The following is a 20,116-nucleotide window of genomic DNA, read 5'->3' on the forward strand; positions in this document are numbered from 1 at the left end:
TAAAGAGAGAAAATACAGTTAACAAGTTTCCTTCAAGCTGAGAAGGGTCTGGAAAGTTGGTATGTTCCCAATGATTCACCTTAGCATAGGCAATACTTGATCTGCCAGAACACAAAAGTGATGGGTATGTTAAGGTACATTTTGCTGTGTGAAGTAATCCTAATTGCTCAAGGTAAAGCCAGATCCTGAAGCTGAATCATATTCCACTTCAGAACAGGGGATTTGCTGCAGTTCTGGTATCTTTCTTTGTCCAGAGATAGTGAAATCATCATCAGTTCACTGTGGATTCTTAAAAATGGCATAATACAGCTTCCCAGTTATTTTTCAGTGACCTTCTGTATGTACATTCTTCAGTACATTCTGATGTTCATGCTATTCCTCTTGCATTCAGTTTGTAATTTTTCAAGGCTCACACTTTGGATTTTACCACTTTAACCTCAATTTCCAGATTCATAAGAAAGCATTTTGTACATATGTGGTAGTACTTTAGGTAAATTTTGTACTTTTCCTGAACCTTGGACATACAGGAGAGGGCATATATGTCTCACAGAGCATGCTAAGTAGTGTCTTGATTTTTCCGCTCTCTTTGGCAAGTGTCTGGTTGTACTGCTTTTCAGTTTGATGGAGGAATTTGCCTCATAGCAGGTACATTCACAATGTCAGTGAGGATTACAGCCTTCCATGATGGCTTTTGTTGCTTGTTACCTGCTCAGTGCACAGGTACATGTCCTTCTGCATCAATAGGTGGTGCAGAATGGAAAAGTTCAACCTTCAGCAAATATTTTTTGAAGTGTGTATGATCTCTCTGCTCCAGGTGTTAGCAGGCCTTTGGCCTCAGTGGAGTCAGATTGTACTACACCATGCTTGGTGCCTGCTAATTCCCCCAGTGCATAGCTTGTTAATGAACAGAAGCAGTTGGACAGGAAATGCCATTATCATTCCTTTTTATGTTTTGGACTGACAACCACATCCTCAATTACACTTAATGAGATGCAGTCCTGAAATGTTCCCCAAAGGTTTGTGGTTTGTGACTGAAAAGCAGTCACAGTGTTTGACCCTTAGTTGCTGTATGGATTATATCACCTAGATGACTGTAGCATGGAGGCTGATACTTGTTTTCAGTTTATAAAACTCTGAGCTAACACAGACTAGTAGGTTATATCTAGGAGAGATAATTCATGCATCTCTTCTCATTTAGGTGTTATGGGGCCAGTCTCTAATAACTTGTTTGTGCCTCATGTGAGGTATCTGGGCTTTTCACAGTTCTGGGGTTGTTTTTAACAAAAAGCTACCCAGTCCAGATTGCAATTCAATAGAGAAATTGGTAATTTTCCTTTTTGTCTTTGGGGAGGATGTTGGGTCAGGGATTCTCTGACACAAGCCATCTAGGAGAAGAGAAATTTTGCTTTAAATTACTTCTCCTAAGCCACCAAAGAAAGATTTTATCATGTAGCTATCATACAGAGGAAGAGAAATGGGAAGTTTTAATAACCTCCTTTTTGGAGATCTGAAAAAGCTAACTAACTTGTAGTTCAATTGGTTGTCTTGCTCTTCAGAACCCTTGCAGGGAGCTCAAGGAAGAAAATAACGCAAGTCCTTTCCATGGGGACAATTCTGTTTGTCCTACTCAGTGTAATAAGATGGAAAGCACCACTATTAACTATTTGATACCTGATGCCATCAGTATTCACTATTACAGGCATAGGCCTTTTGGTTAAACACTTCTGCCTGAGAGTGACAGTGAAAATCATACCTGAGGGGAAATAGAATAGACTTAGGGTCCCAAAGCCCTGAAATAGTCAATCTTTAGCAGGAGCTGCTGAATATTAAGAATTAGACTTAAAAACAGGTTAATATTGTGCATAGCTGCTAGGTGACTTGTGTAGGTGGAATAAATTATTTGACATATAGGGAGAGTTAGTTCATGTTCTTCCTGAAAACAAAGGTGTACATGTATTTTCATCAGTGTGTCACTTTAAATAAGCCCTTCTAACAGAGTACAGAAAGTGTCATTCCTGTATGACATTGTTAACTGAGAACTGAGGGGGGAAAATACCAGTTTTCTTTTTGTGTCCATGGGTGATTAAGACTGGAAGTCAACTGAGATGACAACTCACCATTGTAGAGATGTTTAAATGTCCTGATATCTTGGATTTTTAGGGTGCCCTGTCAGAGCAATATGAGGGATTCTTACTGTCTGGATTGTGATCTGTGTAATGTCTATTTTTGCAGTCTGAATTGTGATCACAGCTTAGTCCTGTATGATACTACAAAACCTGAGTTCCTCAAACCTTCAAAAGTTGATATGTGGTGCTGAATTAGGTAACTAATCCTTGTAGAAATTTTGTATGGAAAAAATTTCCATAAATTAAATACCTGTAGGGAGTTACTTTAAAATTTTCAGTGTTAAATCATTGAGCAACCCAAATTGGAAGTGACCTCAAAAGTTCATCTGACCCAAGTTTTCATGGAAGAAGGAGCCTCAAAGAGATTGTGTAGCGCCCAGATCAGTCACAAATTACAAGTGCAGCAACTGCAAAGACAAGTGTGCAGTCGTGTGCTGGGATGCCACCACCAAAAAGCCGAACACAGGCTGGGATCTGTGTGGTTGGGAGCAGCCTTGCTGACCTGGGGGCAGCCAGCTGAGCCTGAGGCAGCAGAGCATGGCTGAAGCAGCAAAGGCAAACTGGATCCTGGGCTGCATCCACAGGGCATTAGTGGCAGAGACAGAGATGTGATTATCCCTCTCCTCTTAGTGCTGGTCAGGCCACACATGCAGGGCTGTGTCCAGTTCTGGTCCCTACAGTTTAAATTCAAATACTGAGGTTTGTTTATATAAACCCAAACCATTATATGTTATGAATGTCAAAGTGAAAAAGAGCAGCATTTCTATAATATGGAATATAATTGCCCTATTCAAGGAAGGGTAGACAAAACCTTGAGTTTCCTTTAATCTCTAACTTCCTAAGTGCTAAATTATTTTGAAATCGCTCCTTTCTAGCATTTTGTAGGGTGTTCTTCTGGCTAAAAAGTAATCTTGACTGAGGTAAATTTTAGATGTCTGTTTCTGATTTATGGATAATAACCACTGTAGAAAAAATAAGATGAATTTTAAAGGTCATATAGTCCAAACACATCTGACGTAAGTTTCCAAGTAATTTCCTTTTCCTTTCCAAAGTTATCTTCTGAATGTTTTTTTTCCCTGCACTGGGAATTGATGTTGTGCACTTGTGAGTTATGTTTGCAAGAATTTTATTATTCAAGTCTCAGCATAGTAAGCTGAAATGCTATCTTTTTACAGAGCTAAGGAATTTAAAACTATTTTCTGTCTTACTTTTCGATGAACTTTTTAGTTTTGTTCTTCTTTTGTTTGAAAAATGGAACATGGACTGAAGGGAGAGCTATTCCTGCACTGCAGATGCAGTGCAGGAATCTGTTTTGTGTGATCACTATGTAAGTCCTTTAATGTCTTTAATGTGATTTTGGTTTTAACCTAATTTCTCACCGTTTGAAAACCCTGCTGGGCTTCTTGCCATGTTGCCAAATAATTGAAGCTCTGTTAAGCTGTTGAAAACTCTACCAACAGTAGCTGGACAACAAATGCATTAATGCATTTTAAACACTGGCTTTCTTTTTTCTTTTTTTTTTTTTTTTCACTCTTATTGATTTGGTAGCCCTTTCTCTGAGCAAGTCTGCCCTAAAAGTGATTCAGAACTAGAAGTTAAGCCTGCTGAGAGCTTGCTCAGATCTGAATCTCACATGGAATGGACATGGGGAGGATTTCCAGAGTCAACCAAGGTAAATGTCTTTATTGTCTCTAATTTTGTAACTGACTTTGGGCATATTTAAGACTTACCTAGGAGAGGATTGGAAATCTGCTGTTGTACAGCTGAAATGGGGAAGTAGCAGCCCCTTGTGGCAGGCAGAGAGTTAGCTTTGTTGAATTCAAAAGTTGCTCAACAAAGTAATCCCAGAAAACCTAGCAGTGAAATTCTTAGTCAGAACCTGAAGGAATTTTTAGTCAGAACCTGAAGGAAACAATTTAAGAAGTTAATTTTCTTTATTGTAGAGTAAGTTCTGTTTCATTCTGGAGGAACTGTAGCCTTGACAAGAATAAATTTGGTATCTAAAAAGGCCCTGGTAAATCCACACTTAAACTTTCTCCTTGCTGTGGTTTGATCAAGTCAGTGCTTCCTCTATGCCAGTTTCTTTACTGAACTTGTAAATAAACTCCTATGAAAATTCTTTTGCAGGGAAATTTGCTAATATGGTGAAACATGTTTTATGTTGCTACAATACTTGTTTAAGTTATTTTCTGGTGTCCCTGTGTGACGAGAACTTGTACCATGAGTACAAATTTAATGTTTAGAATGGAATAACGCAAACAGGTGGAGTGAAAGGATTGACTAGACTTTTGTTTTTCAGATAAGCAAGAAGGAAAAACTGGAACATTGCAGAACAGCTACCATTACTCCATCAGAGAAGACTCATTTTAGGGTTATCCTCAGCTCTGATGAAGTTGAAGATGACGATGATGTGAAAGATGCTGTCTGTACAGTACTGAAACCTGAGCCAAGAACTCATCCGCTCCTAAAGCAGATGGATGTTAAAGACTCTCTTGCTTCTGCAATCATAGAACCTCAGCTTCCATTGCCAATGGATGGTGATCATCAGTCCAGAATATTGATGGATCCTTTACCAGAAACAAAACCAACAGCAAAAACTGACTCTCCTTCAAAAAAGAAAGGTATGGAATAAAGCTCTTGATTCTTACCCTCAGTGTGATCTACCAAACTTGAGGTTATAGTGAAAAAAGTATAAATGTCCCTCTTTAGTTTTTCCTATTTAAAATTTTATGTGATTAAAATTATAATGAAACTGTGGAACTTAAAAATCATACAAATAAGTGTGAACCTTCCATGATTATATTTGTATTTAACATGTCTGGGTAACTTCATCTTAGTAATCTTAATTGTTAAAATTAACAGGAGTGCACAAGCGAAGTCATCACCAAGGCCCTGATGATATTTACTTGGATGACCTAAAGGCTTTGGAACCTGAAGTTGCAGCACTCTACTTTCCTAAAAGGTACTCTTGAAGTAAAATGCTGCAAATCTGGGTAATTCTGTAGTTGCACGACTCACATATTACATATATTATTTATGTGCCAGTTCTGATAAAAAGAATTGGCCTTCAGGTTTTTAGGCTTTTGTGAAGTACTGAGTACTTACCTCATTGTGAAAATTCTAATTTGGCAAGAAACACATTGAAAGATCACATGGGAGGTGACTACTTTGTGTTTTCCTCTTTGTGTAACCAGTTTGCTCTGCAGACATAAGTACATTTAAACTGCTTTTGTACCAGTGCTCTTGTTCAGCCATATTGTAAACTTTTCAGTGGATCAAACTAGTGACTCCAGCCTTAAATGACAATGTGATTTTATTTTTTTAAGGTAATTTTTCTTATCTATTGTACATTCTGCAACAGACAGCATTCTAAAAACACTAAAAGCAGTGCTCTTTTTTCCTTTTTCTTACTTTACAACTTTGTGGTAAAGATTGAGGAGCACAGTATTATTCTACAGAAGTAGAATACAGAGAATGTTTTTCTCATTTAGATCCAGTTTAGGCAAGAAATGCAATTATTGCCAGATTGAGGGTGGATGTTAGGAGAACTGGAAACAGTCTGCCAATAGTTATGAAGGATTGGTGTGGGTGTGTGTTTCTGGGTTTCTTCTTAGGTTTTTTTTAAAATTTATATTGTGAAATGATGTAAAAAATTCAAAGGCAAGATTTTTTGGGGGGAGTAATCATATAGTGTGTTCTGTAACCTAAGATCTACATTTTTTTGTAAGTAAAATACTTCTGACTTTCCTTTAGTGATTCTGATCCTGGCTTCAGGCAGTGGACAGAGTCAGATACCCTTTCTGGTTCCCAGTCACCACAGTCAGTGGGAAGTGCTGCTGCTGATAGTGGTACAGAGTGCATGTCTGATTCTGCTATGGACTTGCCTGATGTTACACTTTCACTTTGTGGAGGTCTCAATGAAAATGGAGAGATTTCTAAAGGTATGTGAAAGACTAAAGCATAAAGAGGAATAGAGATCAGGCAGCTAAACAAATGAGGTGGCTTGAATGATCAGATTTCCTCCTTACAAAACTTTGGCTTATTAACTATGCTCATGTTGAAAAAGGGGATAGAAAGTCTTTAATTTTTCTAAAATTCTCAAGCATTTGCCAAGCAGATATAGCAGAATTGAACCTCATATTAATAAAGGCCACTCGATATCTTGAGAAGCTTTCTGTCTCCTTTTTTGTACTATATATTATTTATCTGACCAACTACACTGGTTTCTGGTTGACAGTCCTTGCTTAGTCCTATGTAAATCTTAACAATTCATCTTCTTTCCAATTGCCTGACAATTTTTCTTATTTTTCATTTTTTTTTTCAAAACCCCTTTGTGTTGGACTATGTTTTCTGATCTACTTCTATGCTAAATGATTGTTAACCTCTAGTTTTTTCTTAGCTGATTTTTTTCTCTTAATACTTTGGTCTATTTACTGTTGAAGTTTATGTATTTTTGAAGGAGCTTTTAGGAGCATGAAATCTTTATGGACATATACTGCAATGTTTTAACATTACTTTTTTAAATGGTCATCCAGTCTCTAATACTTTAAGTGACATTTAGGTGCTTATTAATAAAGACTCAGGACTGTTCTTGTGGTAACATGGTAGCAATACTGGATTTGATTGGAAAGAAGGATGTCTTGGTTGCAGGGATCTTATGGTGAATCATGGATTTCTGCAAACACATATAGAAACTAGTTGTGAAAAGGCTTCTTAGTGATAGTAGTAGTTTTCCAAACCTGAAAAGCTGGCATCACCCTTCCCCCTTTCATCTAGCGTAGTATGTAAACCCCTTACCTGCAGTCATAATTTTGGAAGAAAATTTGCCTGGACAAGCATGGCTTTCTTTCTCCTTTGAACTGAATTAGTTCCTCCTCATCCTTCCTCTTCTTATTTCTTAATGCTCTTTACTGTGACTGTTGAAGTGATTCAAGACTTCTTCTGTAGGGAGGAGGCAGTCACAGGTAGGCCTTGACAAGTAGGCCTCAATTAGCACATCTTTAGTGATGCTGCAGGATCAGCACTCTGAAATGACAGAAAGGGTTTTCCTAGATGTAAACTAATCAGACGTCTTGGGATTTTATGTTATTGCTTTCTAATTAAAATCTCTTTCTATTGCAGAAAAATTCATGGAACATATTATTACTTATCATGAATTTGCTGAAAATCCTGGACTCATAGACAATCCTAATTTGGTAATACGGATTTATAACAGGTAAATTCTTAGTGTCTTGTAATGAGGTCATAGCAAATCCCATTTCAGATCTGGTCTCTGAAGTGAGCATGTTTCTCAGCTTCCATTGCAGTTTGTGTGTGAATCTGTTTGAACCAAAGATTTGCATTAAATTTAGCTTTAGCTTAAGTGAGATTTTTTTCTGTAGTTGCCACTAATATTGAATTGTATAATAAAATTACTCTGCTTGCAGAAAATGTTATTGTTAGTGGTTGGCAGCAAATACATGTTTTTTTGAACACAAGGGCAAACTTTTCATGCTGATATTTATTGATCTGTAGATTTTGTAATATCTTACCAATGACGTGTTTTAAAACAGGTATTATAACTGGGCATTGGCTGCTCCAATGATTCTGAGTTTGCAGGTGTTTCAGAAGAGTTTACCTAAGGTAAATAGATAAATGCATACTTTCTTTGAAAATTTTGTATGTAGTAACACTTGATTATCTCTTTTTTCTATACTTATTAAAAACATGTCTAATTTTTCAGGCTACTGTTGAGTCTTGGGTCAAAGAAAAGATGCCAAAGAAGTCTGGAAGGTGGTGGTTCTGGCGCAAGAAAGAAAGCATGACTAAGCAGGTGGCTGAGACCTGTTGGGATTTTTTTTTCTGTTAGATGTTGAAAGATAAAAAAATAGTTATTTGTCAGAAGTACCTCAAAACATTGCTCATATAGCTCAGTGCCACTGATAGCCAGCTCATCCAGCAGCAGCTGTAGCTGCATCTGTTTATTTAGCCTCAAATACTGCTTCATTGCTTGGTGCTTTAGTTGCATCAACAAAATTTATTGTATCTGCCTGTTGTGCATTATTCTTAAAATTCTTTCTTCTAAGCCATAAGCAGTTATCAGAGCTACTCTTCAGTCACTGCAGTATGTTTTAGGAATGTACACACAAATAAGTAAGTAGGTGCTGCACTGCGTAATACTTAAGCTGAGACGCCCCATTTTAGACTAAATTAAGCTTTCTTAACCTTGAGTATGGGCCCTCAACTTACTTCCCCACAAAAAAAAGCGATTTATAAGCTCAAAGGTTGACAGCTCCTTTTAATGCTAAATTCATCATGTTAAACTAGCAGTTCCCGATTTCTGGCACAGAGTTTTGTTTCCTGAAATAAGAAAAAGCTTTAATAGAGGATTTCTTCATAAGCATCCTTTTTTAAAATAACTTTTAGAAATTATTATGTAGAATGGTAATTCTGAGACTTAATATAGTTTATGTACTAATTTGGTAGCTGTTTTTAACTTGGATTTGTTTAAAATGCCTAAAATGTCAATATATTCTTTATTATCATGTTGTTTCAGATACCAGAAGCAAAAGAGGGGAAAACCGAGACGCAAAGAGCAAATGAACTGCCAGCAACTATAAAAGAGCAAGTTAATAGTAGGTGTGTTCCTGTCTGAAGACTTATCTGTGGACTGAATAGTGCCTTTTTCCTTTTTTTCTTTTTTCTTTTTTTGAATGAAGAAATCAGTAGTAATGTACTGTGGGAAAAAACATGTAAGCTACTGAAGAGGAACCAGATGTGTATAGCAAACAACTCAGCAAAATAATGTGACAGCAAACATTGTAGGAACTACAAACACACTACAATTAATTCCTAAATGCTGTTGTGTTTATTTCTTAAATCATAACAGAAGTGACAGAAAAATACATACATGGTATCTTTATCAATAGGCCACCGCTCTGTAAATACAGTGATACTGTTTCTGATACACTTTGTAATACTTTTTTTTCTTTTGTGAAGGCCTAATATTGTATTAATAATTTGAACCATGTGGAATTTTTTGTAACATTAAATAATTGAAACAATAAAATAGTATTCATTACAGTTCACATGTTGCCCAAGTTGTGGTAGACAGCTATGATTGCTTAAAAGCACAACTCTCCCATTCTAGGGTATTTATTATGCATGTGTATATACCTGCATGATTTTGCAAAGGTACTTGTAAATGTTGGTTTCTTAAAAGTTTAAAGAACTAAATATATTGTGATTTAATACTTCAGAGAAACTAAATGCTGCTTTTAATCCTGAAATCTCTAATGAGCAGGAAAATAAGTCTGTGAATAACCTTAAAGGTGAGCTACTCCACTAACACCCACAGTTTAAATGCCATAGTAACTGAGGCAGCTTTTTTTAAAAATGAAGCCCTGCTACCCATTCAGTGTCCCTTTTCATCTGCAGTTTCCCTAATTCATCAGCACAGTATTAGTGACCACCTGACACTGTCTCTCTACTAAACCCATTGTGTGTGGAGCCAGCTGGAATACTCATGTTTAGAGCTCCACCAGTACTGGCATTCCAAGTTTTACTTGCTTACTGGCATGTACTGGCTTTATCTGGGCATTCATTAGACCTTAGACTTCCTTAGTTTGTGCAGCAAATCCTCAGCAGAAATTACTCTGGCAAAAGCATCTTACTCTGTTAAAGAAGGATTTCATGTAGCTTACATTTATTCTGGTTGATGTCACGTTAGGCCTCCAGAGGATGATTCTTCTAGTGATGAAGCATCCCAGGAGTTGAAGGAATCCCTGAAAATGGATTCTGCTCCAGCAGAGCATCCACCCCATGGGAACGTTCCATCTTATAAGAAGTCACTTAGACTGTCTTCAGACCAGATAGTAAGTGGCATGCCTGTCTTGTGCATAGGATGATTCAAAATCCTTAAAAAAATTTCTTTAAAAAGAAATTTAACATGTATTCCTGTGCAAGGGTAGGCAGCTGCAGGGAATTTCTGATTTTTTTTTCTGTTGTTTTTTTTTCTTTAAGAATCTGTTTGGATTAAGAAATAGTAATTTCTTATTAAGTTCTATAATCAAACTTCTATGTTAAGATGTTGCCAGAAAAGTGGCATTGTTTGCTTCTGCAGTTTGGATATCCTGGGATCTGCACATCTGTGTAATAGCATACATTTAAATTGGTGTGCAGTTTATTCACTGTGGTCTAACTTAACTTAAAAGTTAGTTCTGCTGCTGTCTAAATGTATGATTTTCATCAGAGAAGAATTTTGAGGAAAGCATCCACTAAGTAAAAAATACTGTTGTCTCCCATGGCAAACTGGGAGTTCAGTTTGACAGTGCTGCAAGTCTGCTGTAGTGCAGGAATTAAAGTGGCAGAGGGTGAAATACTGTGAAATACTGAATTCCTGCTGCTGTAAGGAGTACAAGAACTGTGGACATACACATGTAACCAGGCTGCAACAGCCTTGGAACAGACAGCAGAACTGTGCCTGTGTTAAACCATGGTTCACTTTCTGATGAGTTAATCAAGATAGACAAGGAAGACTATATGAGCCATTTTGTGCAGCTCATTTATGATTCCAAAATCATAAAAATTCTAAAGGTTGGGCAACTTACATTTTCATTTTCTTTTGTTCTACAGGCAAAGTTGAAGCTCAGAGATGGCCCTAATGATGTTGTATTTAGTATTACAACCCAGTACCAAGGGACTTGCCGTTGTGCAGGAACAATATACCTCTGGAACTGGAATGATAAAATCATCATATCAGACATTGATGGAACAATCACCAAGTAAGTATCTTAGGGGATTTTCTTTGTGGTTTTTTTTTTTCATTTTTAATCTTGCTTTATTGATCCTATCCTGCTTTTCAAAACAACACAAAGAAGCTTTATTTAAGACAGCTATTAAAGGATGTTTGTTAATAACATTGCTTTTTATTTTAATTTGTACTTGCCTTTGAAGTAGACCAGAAAGTATATTTTAAAAGAATAATGCCAAGATGATAACATCTACCGTGTGATTGTTCCCTCTATTCGACTTCTTCTTCAGCCACGGGTTAACTTGGAAACTGACTTGTATGACCCCACTAATTGCTCAGTCTGGACTGTTTATTAATTCTCTTTTTAAATAGTTAGGACCTTCAGAAATATTTCTGTAAATATTCTTTCTAAATTGTATGTTCATTAGTGGTTGTCCTTAACAAAACTCATATACCACGTGTCATGTGCCTTTGATTCTCCTTTTAGGTCTGATGCTTTGGGGCATATCCTCCCTCAGTTTGGCAAGGACTGGACTCATCAGGGCATTGCAAAACTCTATCATTCCATAAACGAGTGAGTATGCAATCTATGAAACAAGTAGGATTTTCTGGAATATGGGAATTAATGTATAAGTAATTGGATAGTTGTTAAAAATTACTCAGTTTATTAAAATTAACTGGTTGAAATGCTGGAGTGAACAACTTGTGTCATACACAAATGAAACTAAGCTCTTTCCACAGATCTATACTTTTACAGGAATTCAAGCCACCACTTTTACTAGCTCCCTTCTCAGACAAATAGTGTCCTTCCAATGCATTAGTGTTTTCTGGTTTAATGAGTTTGCTTCCAAAGTCAGGTGAATGCTCCTTAGGTTAGATTTTATGTTGTGGAACAACTTATTTCAAATACCAGAAATAAAACTTGCTAACTGAGGTTGACCAACTGTTAGAAATTTCAGAATTAAATTAAAATAATCAACTTTTTGTCTTTGTTTTTTAGTAGTCTTTTTTTTCCGCAAAAATATTTGGGGTCTTAGGATGTATTGTTGGCCTTCATGTGGCCCCTTGTGCTTCATGGGAGGTAACATGAATGTTACTGTTTTGTTGGGTTTTGTTTGGGTGGCTTTGGTGGGTGTTTTTGTTTATTCAGTGCATAACAGAAGAGCAGTTCTGGAATTATTTGCCAAATTGAATCAAGTCTTTGAAAATGCACATAAACACTCAAGCCTTTTGTGCATGCAGTAACTGTATACAAATCTGTGTAACAGATGAACATACAAAGTCTGCAGGAAGAATTTAGGGGCTTAATGAATGCTTGTTGTTATCCATCGTTCACTCTGCACTGCAAATTCTGCCAACAACGTGAAAAAGACAGGAGATCTGGCACCCATTATTTTGTGATGCAGATAATTTAAATAATTGCTGTCATCCTACAGCTGGGCTGAAAGAAGCTGAATAAAACCAGTGTGGCACTTATTTAAATACTGTCTAGTCTACCTAATTGTGTCCTCTGACTTTTACCATCCCTATTATGTTTGCACTTCCTGTTTCTCAGTTTTGATTAAGTTGTGTATTTAAACTACTACATGCCTTGCAGATTCTTTTAACAATAGAAAAGTCTTTTCCTTGTGTGTGTGCAGAGCTCTGCAGCAATTCAGTACCTAAACTGGTGCCTCTGGACATTGCTATAATTGTATACTTCCCTTTGCAAAGAAACTCCAGCAGGAATATGAACTAAGCTGGTAATTTATTTTCTAGAAATGGCTACAAGTTCCTGTACTGTTCTGCCCGTGCCATTGGGATGGCAGATATCACCAGAGGATACCTGCACTGGGTGAATGACAAAGGAACAATTCTCCCCAGGGGCCCTCTCATGCTGTCCCCCAGCAGTTTGTTTTCTGCCTTTCATAGGTAAGCCTGTGGAAGTTCCTGTGTCAGTTCCCTCCCCATTTCTGAGAAAGAGAAGTTTAAAAGTATTTGGCATTACAACTGTAACAAAACATTCCACTCTGGACTACATTTGCTACTGAGACTTGATGTCCCTCTAGTGATCATTTTAAAACTCTGTTTTGTCCGAATTTCACATGTATACTTCTGTTCCTGTGGGCATTTTAGAAATGGCTACAAAACACAACATACCAGTCCAAGAAGAACTCATTTTCCCTTCTCTTTATTCATCTAGTCCATGACTGATGACTCTTAGGTTCTGTTTATATCAGTACATTTTTGTCTTTTTCAAGTATATCTTCAAGGTTTGCAGTGCATTGTCACCACACAAGATAGAAAGAAAAGAAAAAAAAATCTGGGGAATATAGGCTGTAATGTGAAAGGATCTTGTGGTGTTGGGATTGCTCCATATACAGCTGCTTAAAAAAAGTGTGGAGTTTAGGTATGGTTCAACCAAGTTGATCTTTTGGACCAGCCATAATCTGCTTAATCTTGGTGGGAGGAGCTAGTAATGGACAGGTGTTTGGGGTTGGTTGTTTGTGGAGGGGATTTTGTCTGTTTAAGTTTTGTTGGGCTTTTTTGTTTATTTTTTTTTATTTTGTCACGAGTAGCAATGACAGCAACTTCCATTAATGTAATGGGCTTTACGCACTTCTGTCAGAGATAGGAGTTGTAACAAGCACTCTTATGTGTAGTTGATTAGATCTTCTGATTCAGATAGTCAGCTACAGAAAAGCAGTTCACAGCTGCATTCACAGCTGGGAATTCCATTTCCATTCATACTTAGCCTATGCACAGTATTCATCTGGTTTTTTTACTGTAGGTGTTGGAAAAGAGGGAATGTGTGATTGTTTCTTGTATTGTTCTTGGAGAGCTACTTAGCACTGTCTCTATAACTACCAGTGCTAGCAACAGGAAGCAATGAGAATATAAATACCAGATAAATGGGGAAAGGAGGATACCTTTTATCAAATCATGATTTAGAGTTTGACTGTTGAAATTTTATTTTAGGGAAGTCATAGAAAAGAAGCCTGAGAAGTTCAAAATCGAATGTTTGAATGATATCAAGAATTTGTTTGCTCCCAGCAAACAGCCTTTTTATGCTGCTTTTGGAAACAGGCCCAATGTAAGTGCCCCTTTCTAACTGAATGGTTAAAATGCATGTACTTGAGAAGCAAAATAAACAGGCTTTTCTTTTTGTGTTTATGAAAATTTGAATATGGAAATGGGACACTGCTGCTTTTATGGGTTTGGTAGGGAAAAGCCACATGCAGATACTTACTTAAGTTGCTACAACTGCTTATATGAGAAAGGTTACAAAGATGCCTTAGAATTCTCACTTTAATAAATATGTGCCACCTTTCTGAATTCTTTTAAAGTATTTTTGACTGCTTTGTGACCTAAGGGCATTAATTCAGTGCTTTACAGTCTTGAATCCCTTTTCTGGTTGTATGGTTCCTCTATTTTCTCTGCAGTTCAGTGCTTCTGTAATTAAGTGAGAGAGGGGTATTGTAAGAAGAATATTGTCACAGGGAGTGGTGTGGTGTAGACTTTGTGCATGTTTGTGGTCCTAGGCTTGGGCACAAGAATTAAGTGTTTGGGGGCAGGGGAAATACTTTTTTATAGTGTGTGTATATTTTGGGGGTTGGGTTTTTTTACTGTTGTTTGAGGGCTTTTTTTTAAGGGGCAGTTTTACCTGTAGCCTTTTTGGATCAGCTTTTCTCTCTCCATTGATAAATTGCTTGTTACCACATTCAATAAGAAAATGTTGAAGCATGTACTTGTATTGGTGCTTTTGCAGGATGTATATGCCTACATGCAAGTGGGAGTTCCTGACTGCAGAATATTTACTGTGAATCCAAAGGGTGAACTGATCCAAGAACAGACTAAGGGAAACAAGTCTTCGTAAGACCATTTTTGTTATTTCAGCTAAACAAAGTGTTTAGAAATGGGATTATTAAATAATTGCATTTATGACTGTGATCTCCTTTTACATGTGAAATGTGAAAAACCTTTGCTGGGAACTTAGAGCTTTTGATACTTGAATGAAACTTTTCAAAATGACAATTGGAAAAACAGAGTTGAAAATCACTTTTGTGGTAGTGGGGCCTTATTTGACTGGAACTTTCTGGTCTGGACTTCTAAAGCTGCTTTTGACTACAGCTGAACAGTAACTAGACTGTTAAATAATGGTCTTTCTTCTCCTTTAATACAGGTATTACAGACTAAGCGAGCTTGTGGAATATGTGTTCCCATTGATTAATAAAGAACAGAATTCTGCATTTCCGTGCCCAGAATTTAGCTCTTTTTGCTACTGGAGGGAGCCTCTTCCTGACCTTAACATGGATGACCTGGCCTGAAAAGTACTTCTCACCAGGAGATGGAATTTCATATTGAGCTACTCAACTTCAGTTTAATGTGAAGAACTTTCTTAATGAGGATGCTAATTTATATATTGGTACCGTAAGTCTTACTAAAGAAATCACTTTAATTTCATTGGTTTAAAACAAAGAAAATGCAAAGCTACTGTCTTTTTTTTTTTGTGGGAGGGTTTGTTGGTTTTTGTGTTTGTTTGTTTATTGTTTGTTAATGTATACCTGTTCTATGGCACTTGAGATTGGCCTGTCATTGATGGTCATGGTACCCAAGTGCTTCAGGGCAACTAAATACTGAGGTAAAATATGACTTTGCATTTTCATTAATACAGACCTTATTGTAAACACAGATTATTCTTTTTATGTTGTCTTAAGTATATTTTCTAAAATGAAGCCAAAAAGTGTATGGAAACTGCCAAATAGAATGTCAGACCTATTTATGAAAAATGTGGTTTAATGTTCAGATGGGCATGTAGGCCATTTTTGAAAGGAGCCAGAGCCTAAGACCACTGTGCTCTTTCTCAGCTAGAATACAGAAAATGTACAGACCTTGCTAGCCTGGCAGATTCTGAAGACATAAAATTCCTCTTTAAATGTAAATATGCCTTTTGTTACATGTACAAGACTGGGCTTATACAAACGACACTCGAACTAACTCTGCTTATTACTTTTTTTTTTACACACAATGTTAAAACTACTTCATGAGCTTGTTAAAATGAAAGTTGTCTTCAGACACTTGTATGGCTTTTGTTATTTTCAGGCTGTGCTGTGTCATGTTAAATTTTCATCAAGAAAAATCTTGGAACATTTCTGTAAGAGTTGGGGAACTGGCATTTTTATTTCCTTTTTCAGCACAGATATAATGTGTATGTGTGTGTATGCTGTGTAGGCCAGTAAAATGTGTATGTATAGGTTATATTCAGGGAATTGCAATACTAAAAAATAATTATGTATTTAATTTTTTAATTGCCTACTGCAGGTCTTTCCAGACTTCTGTATTGCAGGTTTTCAGTAGCTGGAAGAAAATGCAACTCAGTAGTGAGGTTCCAGCTGTGAGAATGGTTAAATGCTGCAGAGCAGAATAAAACTTTTTTTTTCCTTTTTTTTTTTTTTCCTTTTTTTTTTTTCTTTTTAAGAAGTTTTGGGTTATTTGCAAACATCATGCTGGTCATTCCTCAGGTTCCAGTCAGACCCTGTGAACAAATTACATTCCAGTTCTGGTGTTTATCAGCTATAAAAGCAGCTAATTGACTTTCTCCAAAAGTACTTGAAGGCAAAGGTGGCTGCTTTTTAAGCTGAATTAGTGCATTTAACTTCTTTTGGACAAAACTATGTGAGAATATATCATTCCACCAGCCCAAAGGGCTTAAGGACTACAGTCATTTAAACACCAGATCACTCGGTTTTGCTACCTGCAAAAGCAGACATTTAGAGGATTTTACACCCCTCCAGGAGTATTTTTTCCTCCATTGTCAGGCTGTCCTAACCCTCAGTTCTGATGTAACATCAGCTAACTCTGGACAATTGGTGAACTGCTCGGGGGGGGGCATTTATAAATCACTGTATAAATGAAATTACTTCCCCCCCCACAATGATAAAATTCTTGTGTATTTCTGCATTTATAAAACACTGGATAATGAGTGGAGGCAAGCAAAATCAACCTGGAATCTCTTTCAAGCAGGAGAAGGAGAGTGGTATAAAAAAAACTTACCTGTCACGGTGTGTCATGCATGTCAGTGAATTGAAAGGCATCCTCATTTTTGTACTGTGAGAACAACAACTTCTGTGGTTCTTGGTCACCAGTCTACTCAGTCTTTAAGTAGAGAGTTGAATCCTGTGGATTCAACTCAAAGGATATTTTACTACTTTTTTCTTGTATTTTTTTTTCAATGTCAGAAGCTTGCAAACATCATTCCATGTATTTTTTCCCCTTTTCTTACGTTTTATCCCATAGATTTCATTAGAAACTAAAATTTTCATGATCACCAAGTGCTTTGAATATCAATGGGATTTGAGCTTTTAAGTCACTTAAATACTTTAAAATTAATAAATAAGAATCCAACATAATAAAGTATTTTAATTACAAGATTAAATATTATATCTAAAGATTCTATTTTGCATAAAGGAAGTGAAGCAGCCTTTCCTCAAACAGTCTTTTTGTGGCTGTCAAAATTTGCTTTACCATGCTTAAGTCTACTCTTGGTAGCCCTGGTATTACACAGCTTTTCTAAAAATTAAAGCACTTCACGAAACCATGATGAGTTCCCAAATGGGACAGATTGTTACCATGGTTTGGCTGTGTCGTTTTGGATTGATATTCTTTTTTCACTTTTTTTCCCCCCTTCAATTCCCTTCAACTTTTCAGACTGTTGTAAAGATAAGCTGTGGATTTCAAGGTGGGGTCTTGAGTAAATGAGAAGTGTGGAAAAAAATAGTATCAGGTATATTTCCAAATACATGTACTTTCAGCTGGTATGAACATGGGGGTTGTGTGAGTTTTGTTGAGAGCTCCTCATTCTGCTAGCATGTCACTTTGCATTGTAGGAGTGTCCAAAAGGTTGCTTAATTAAAAAAACAGATTGGTTTTTCTCTGTAACAGCTACAGTTTAATATTTGTTTTTTGATAAAATGTAAATGTTGCCGAGTCTTTCTGATACGAGTAGGGCAGGGGGTTTGGTTTTTCTAACTCTGGCTTGTATTTGAAGCTTTTCAGATTGTTTGTTAACCCCATTTAGGGACAGAATATGGGGCCTGTTGTTGTGTACCTGTGTTCTCGGGGCTGCTGGGCACTTTACTGACTCTAGAGCAGACATCTTGTTGCGATCAAGCTGTGGGCTTGTGCCACAACATGAACGTGGAGGGGGTAAATAAGAATTATGTGTTAGCTTGACCTTTGTTACCTTAGTGGAGAGAAGTGGCCTGAAACGAATGTTTGAGAACAAGTTGTGCTATGCTGGTGTAAAATTAGCGCAAGCTACATCATTCTTTCTGTGAAAGAGGAACTTCTAAGTGTGCCTGGCTGTGGGCACACACACACCCCTGTTGTTAAGACTGTGTTGTTGAAGATGCAGATCCTCTTAGCGTTGGAAGCCCTCAAAGGCTGAGCCAATGACACCTGTCTGGGAGTAAATAAGGAACATTGCAATTCAAAACTTGTTAGTGACTTGGACATTACCCGTTTGTATAATGATTTAAAGATCAGCAGTTTAAAGGGTATGCATTTCTGGATTTAATTTTTTAAATTTCTTTACTGTACCAAGCATGTTTGTATTTCAGAAGATTGGGCTTTCATTCCCAACAGTGTACAAGTGCATGTGCAATCCTGGCTCATGTCTTCTTAACTTTCTGTCATCGGTATATGCCTTCCAAAACCCCTTTTTTTTTCTTTTCAACTGGAAAAGTTTTAACACTTGTGTCAACTCCATTATGGGACTTCTGAAGCAAACTCTGAATCCATTTATGGTAAACGTGAAAGAGATGAGATTTCATATTAATATTTCATGCAAGTCTTCTAGAAAATGCTGTCATATGGATGAGTTGTTTAAATGACTGTAATGCAAATTCCTTGTGAAACATCACAGATAGAGAATTTGAGATGCCTTTAAAGTGTCACTTTTGTCTGAAGAAATTTTAAGTTCCAGAGTTAAAATTTGCTAAATAGAAAGGAATTGTTTGGACTTTTTTACAGTGTTAATTACTTCCAGATGAAAGTTAAAATGTTGGTTTATTTTGAGGGTGGGAAAACTCTCTTCAGTCATTTGTTTCATTTTTATCTTGAAGATGTGGAATACTTGATTATTAAGCAACCCAATCACTAATAAGGTAGTGTGTTTAAAATGTCAAATCTGTGATCATACCAATACAGTGGTTTTTGTTAAGACTGGACTGTCTTGGGTACAGCAACCCACACTTCAGTGCAATGTTTATTGATGTTCGGAACAATGTTATCACAATAAAAACAGACTTTAAGTGAAATTCCTCTTTACTTTGTATTTGGTAATTCCTTTATTGTACTGCTGAATGACTAAACATGGGACTGTTAAAATTGTGTTTATGTTCAGCATAGAATTCAAGTTGGTCTTCTCAGGATACAGTATATTTGCTTTCTTTCAGACTCGATTTACTTTTTTTCAGAGTATTTATACAGCTGATAAAAAAATGGCTGTCATCAAGCTTAACTTCTGTGCCAGTACCAATACTGGGTTACAACTATAATAAAGAGCAAACATGCACTTGGTAATATAAAATATCAGGTATCAGAGGCATGACTTGGGAATCTACAAGCTGCTTTGAATAAAAAGTTGTAAGTGCTGTTTGAGCTCTTGTAAATCTGCCCTAATTTGGAGTTTTATCCTATTTCAATCAAAGTTAACTTTTCCCTTTCAAGGCAAAGAGTATTGTCTTCCATAGCAGTTGTTAAATCACTTGAAGCAAATATTGTGAGGCAGTCTTGGAAAAGGGGCCTCAAGCTTTCATTAGAAATTAATTTTCCTGGTCTCTTGCTGCACCTGATAAATGCAACCACCTAGCAGCCTACATAGAAAACCTGACTGTTCAGTCAATTATGATGGATCTGCATGAAAAGGTCGGTGATGCTGTGCCTCTTGGACCTTCTGTGGCATCATTGGTGTTACTGCTGGTGTTCTATCACCTCCTGTGCTCCTGCCAGGTTTCCCCATGACTCTGCTGACACGCTGCACTCGTTCCTCCCACCAGTCTGCTCACTGCCCATCCTTCACACCTGGGTCCCACTGCATCCTTGGTGCTGCAGTGAGTGACTCTGCCACTGCAAGCAGCACAAGGGTGGTGTGTCCTATGTATGCTAAATGTTTGGATCTGTTGCAAAAACTTTTCTGAGCTGGCATTGTTTCTCCTGTATCCATCTTACTGTAGTGCACTCCTACTAGGGTGGTCTTGTTCTTGTGGATGGATTTTTC

At 37.0% G+C, this 20,116-nt stretch overlaps 1 protein-coding gene across 2 annotated transcripts in view; it reads left to right on the plus strand.

The window, feature by feature from the left end:
* The window catches only part of LPIN2 (lipin 2), a 43,890-nt gene extending 24,736 nt beyond the window's left edge, over positions 1-19,154 (plus strand). For both annotated transcript variants that reach the window (XM_058020141.1, XM_058020132.1), the window contains exons 6-20: positions 3,675-3,798; positions 4,426-4,747; positions 4,989-5,088; positions 5,880-6,067; positions 7,248-7,341; positions 7,679-7,748; positions 7,849-7,938; positions 8,662-8,744; positions 9,835-9,979; positions 10,740-10,888; positions 11,345-11,431; positions 12,616-12,768; positions 13,816-13,930; positions 14,606-14,709; positions 15,020-19,154. In XM_058020141.1, coding sequence (XP_057876124.1) covers positions 3,675-3,798; positions 4,426-4,747; positions 4,989-5,088; positions 5,880-6,067; positions 7,248-7,341; positions 7,679-7,748; positions 7,849-7,938; positions 8,662-8,744; positions 9,835-9,979; positions 10,740-10,888; positions 11,345-11,431; positions 12,616-12,768; positions 13,816-13,930; positions 14,606-14,709; positions 15,020-15,164 — 1,969 coding nt within the window. In that variant the 3' untranslated portion in view covers positions 15,165-19,154. The remainder of the gene's footprint in view (positions 1-3,674; positions 3,799-4,425; positions 4,748-4,988; positions 5,089-5,879; positions 6,068-7,247; positions 7,342-7,678; positions 7,749-7,848; positions 7,939-8,661; positions 8,745-9,834; positions 9,980-10,739; positions 10,889-11,344; positions 11,432-12,615; positions 12,769-13,815; positions 13,931-14,605; positions 14,710-15,019) is intronic.
* Positions 19,155-20,116: the final 962 nt, after the last annotated feature.

Source organism: Melospiza georgiana, chromosome 1 (assembly GCF_028018845.1).
Source record: "Melospiza georgiana isolate bMelGeo1 chromosome 1, bMelGeo1.pri, whole genome shotgun sequence".
Lineage (NCBI taxonomy): Eukaryota > Metazoa > Chordata > Aves > Passeriformes > Passerellidae > Melospiza > Melospiza georgiana.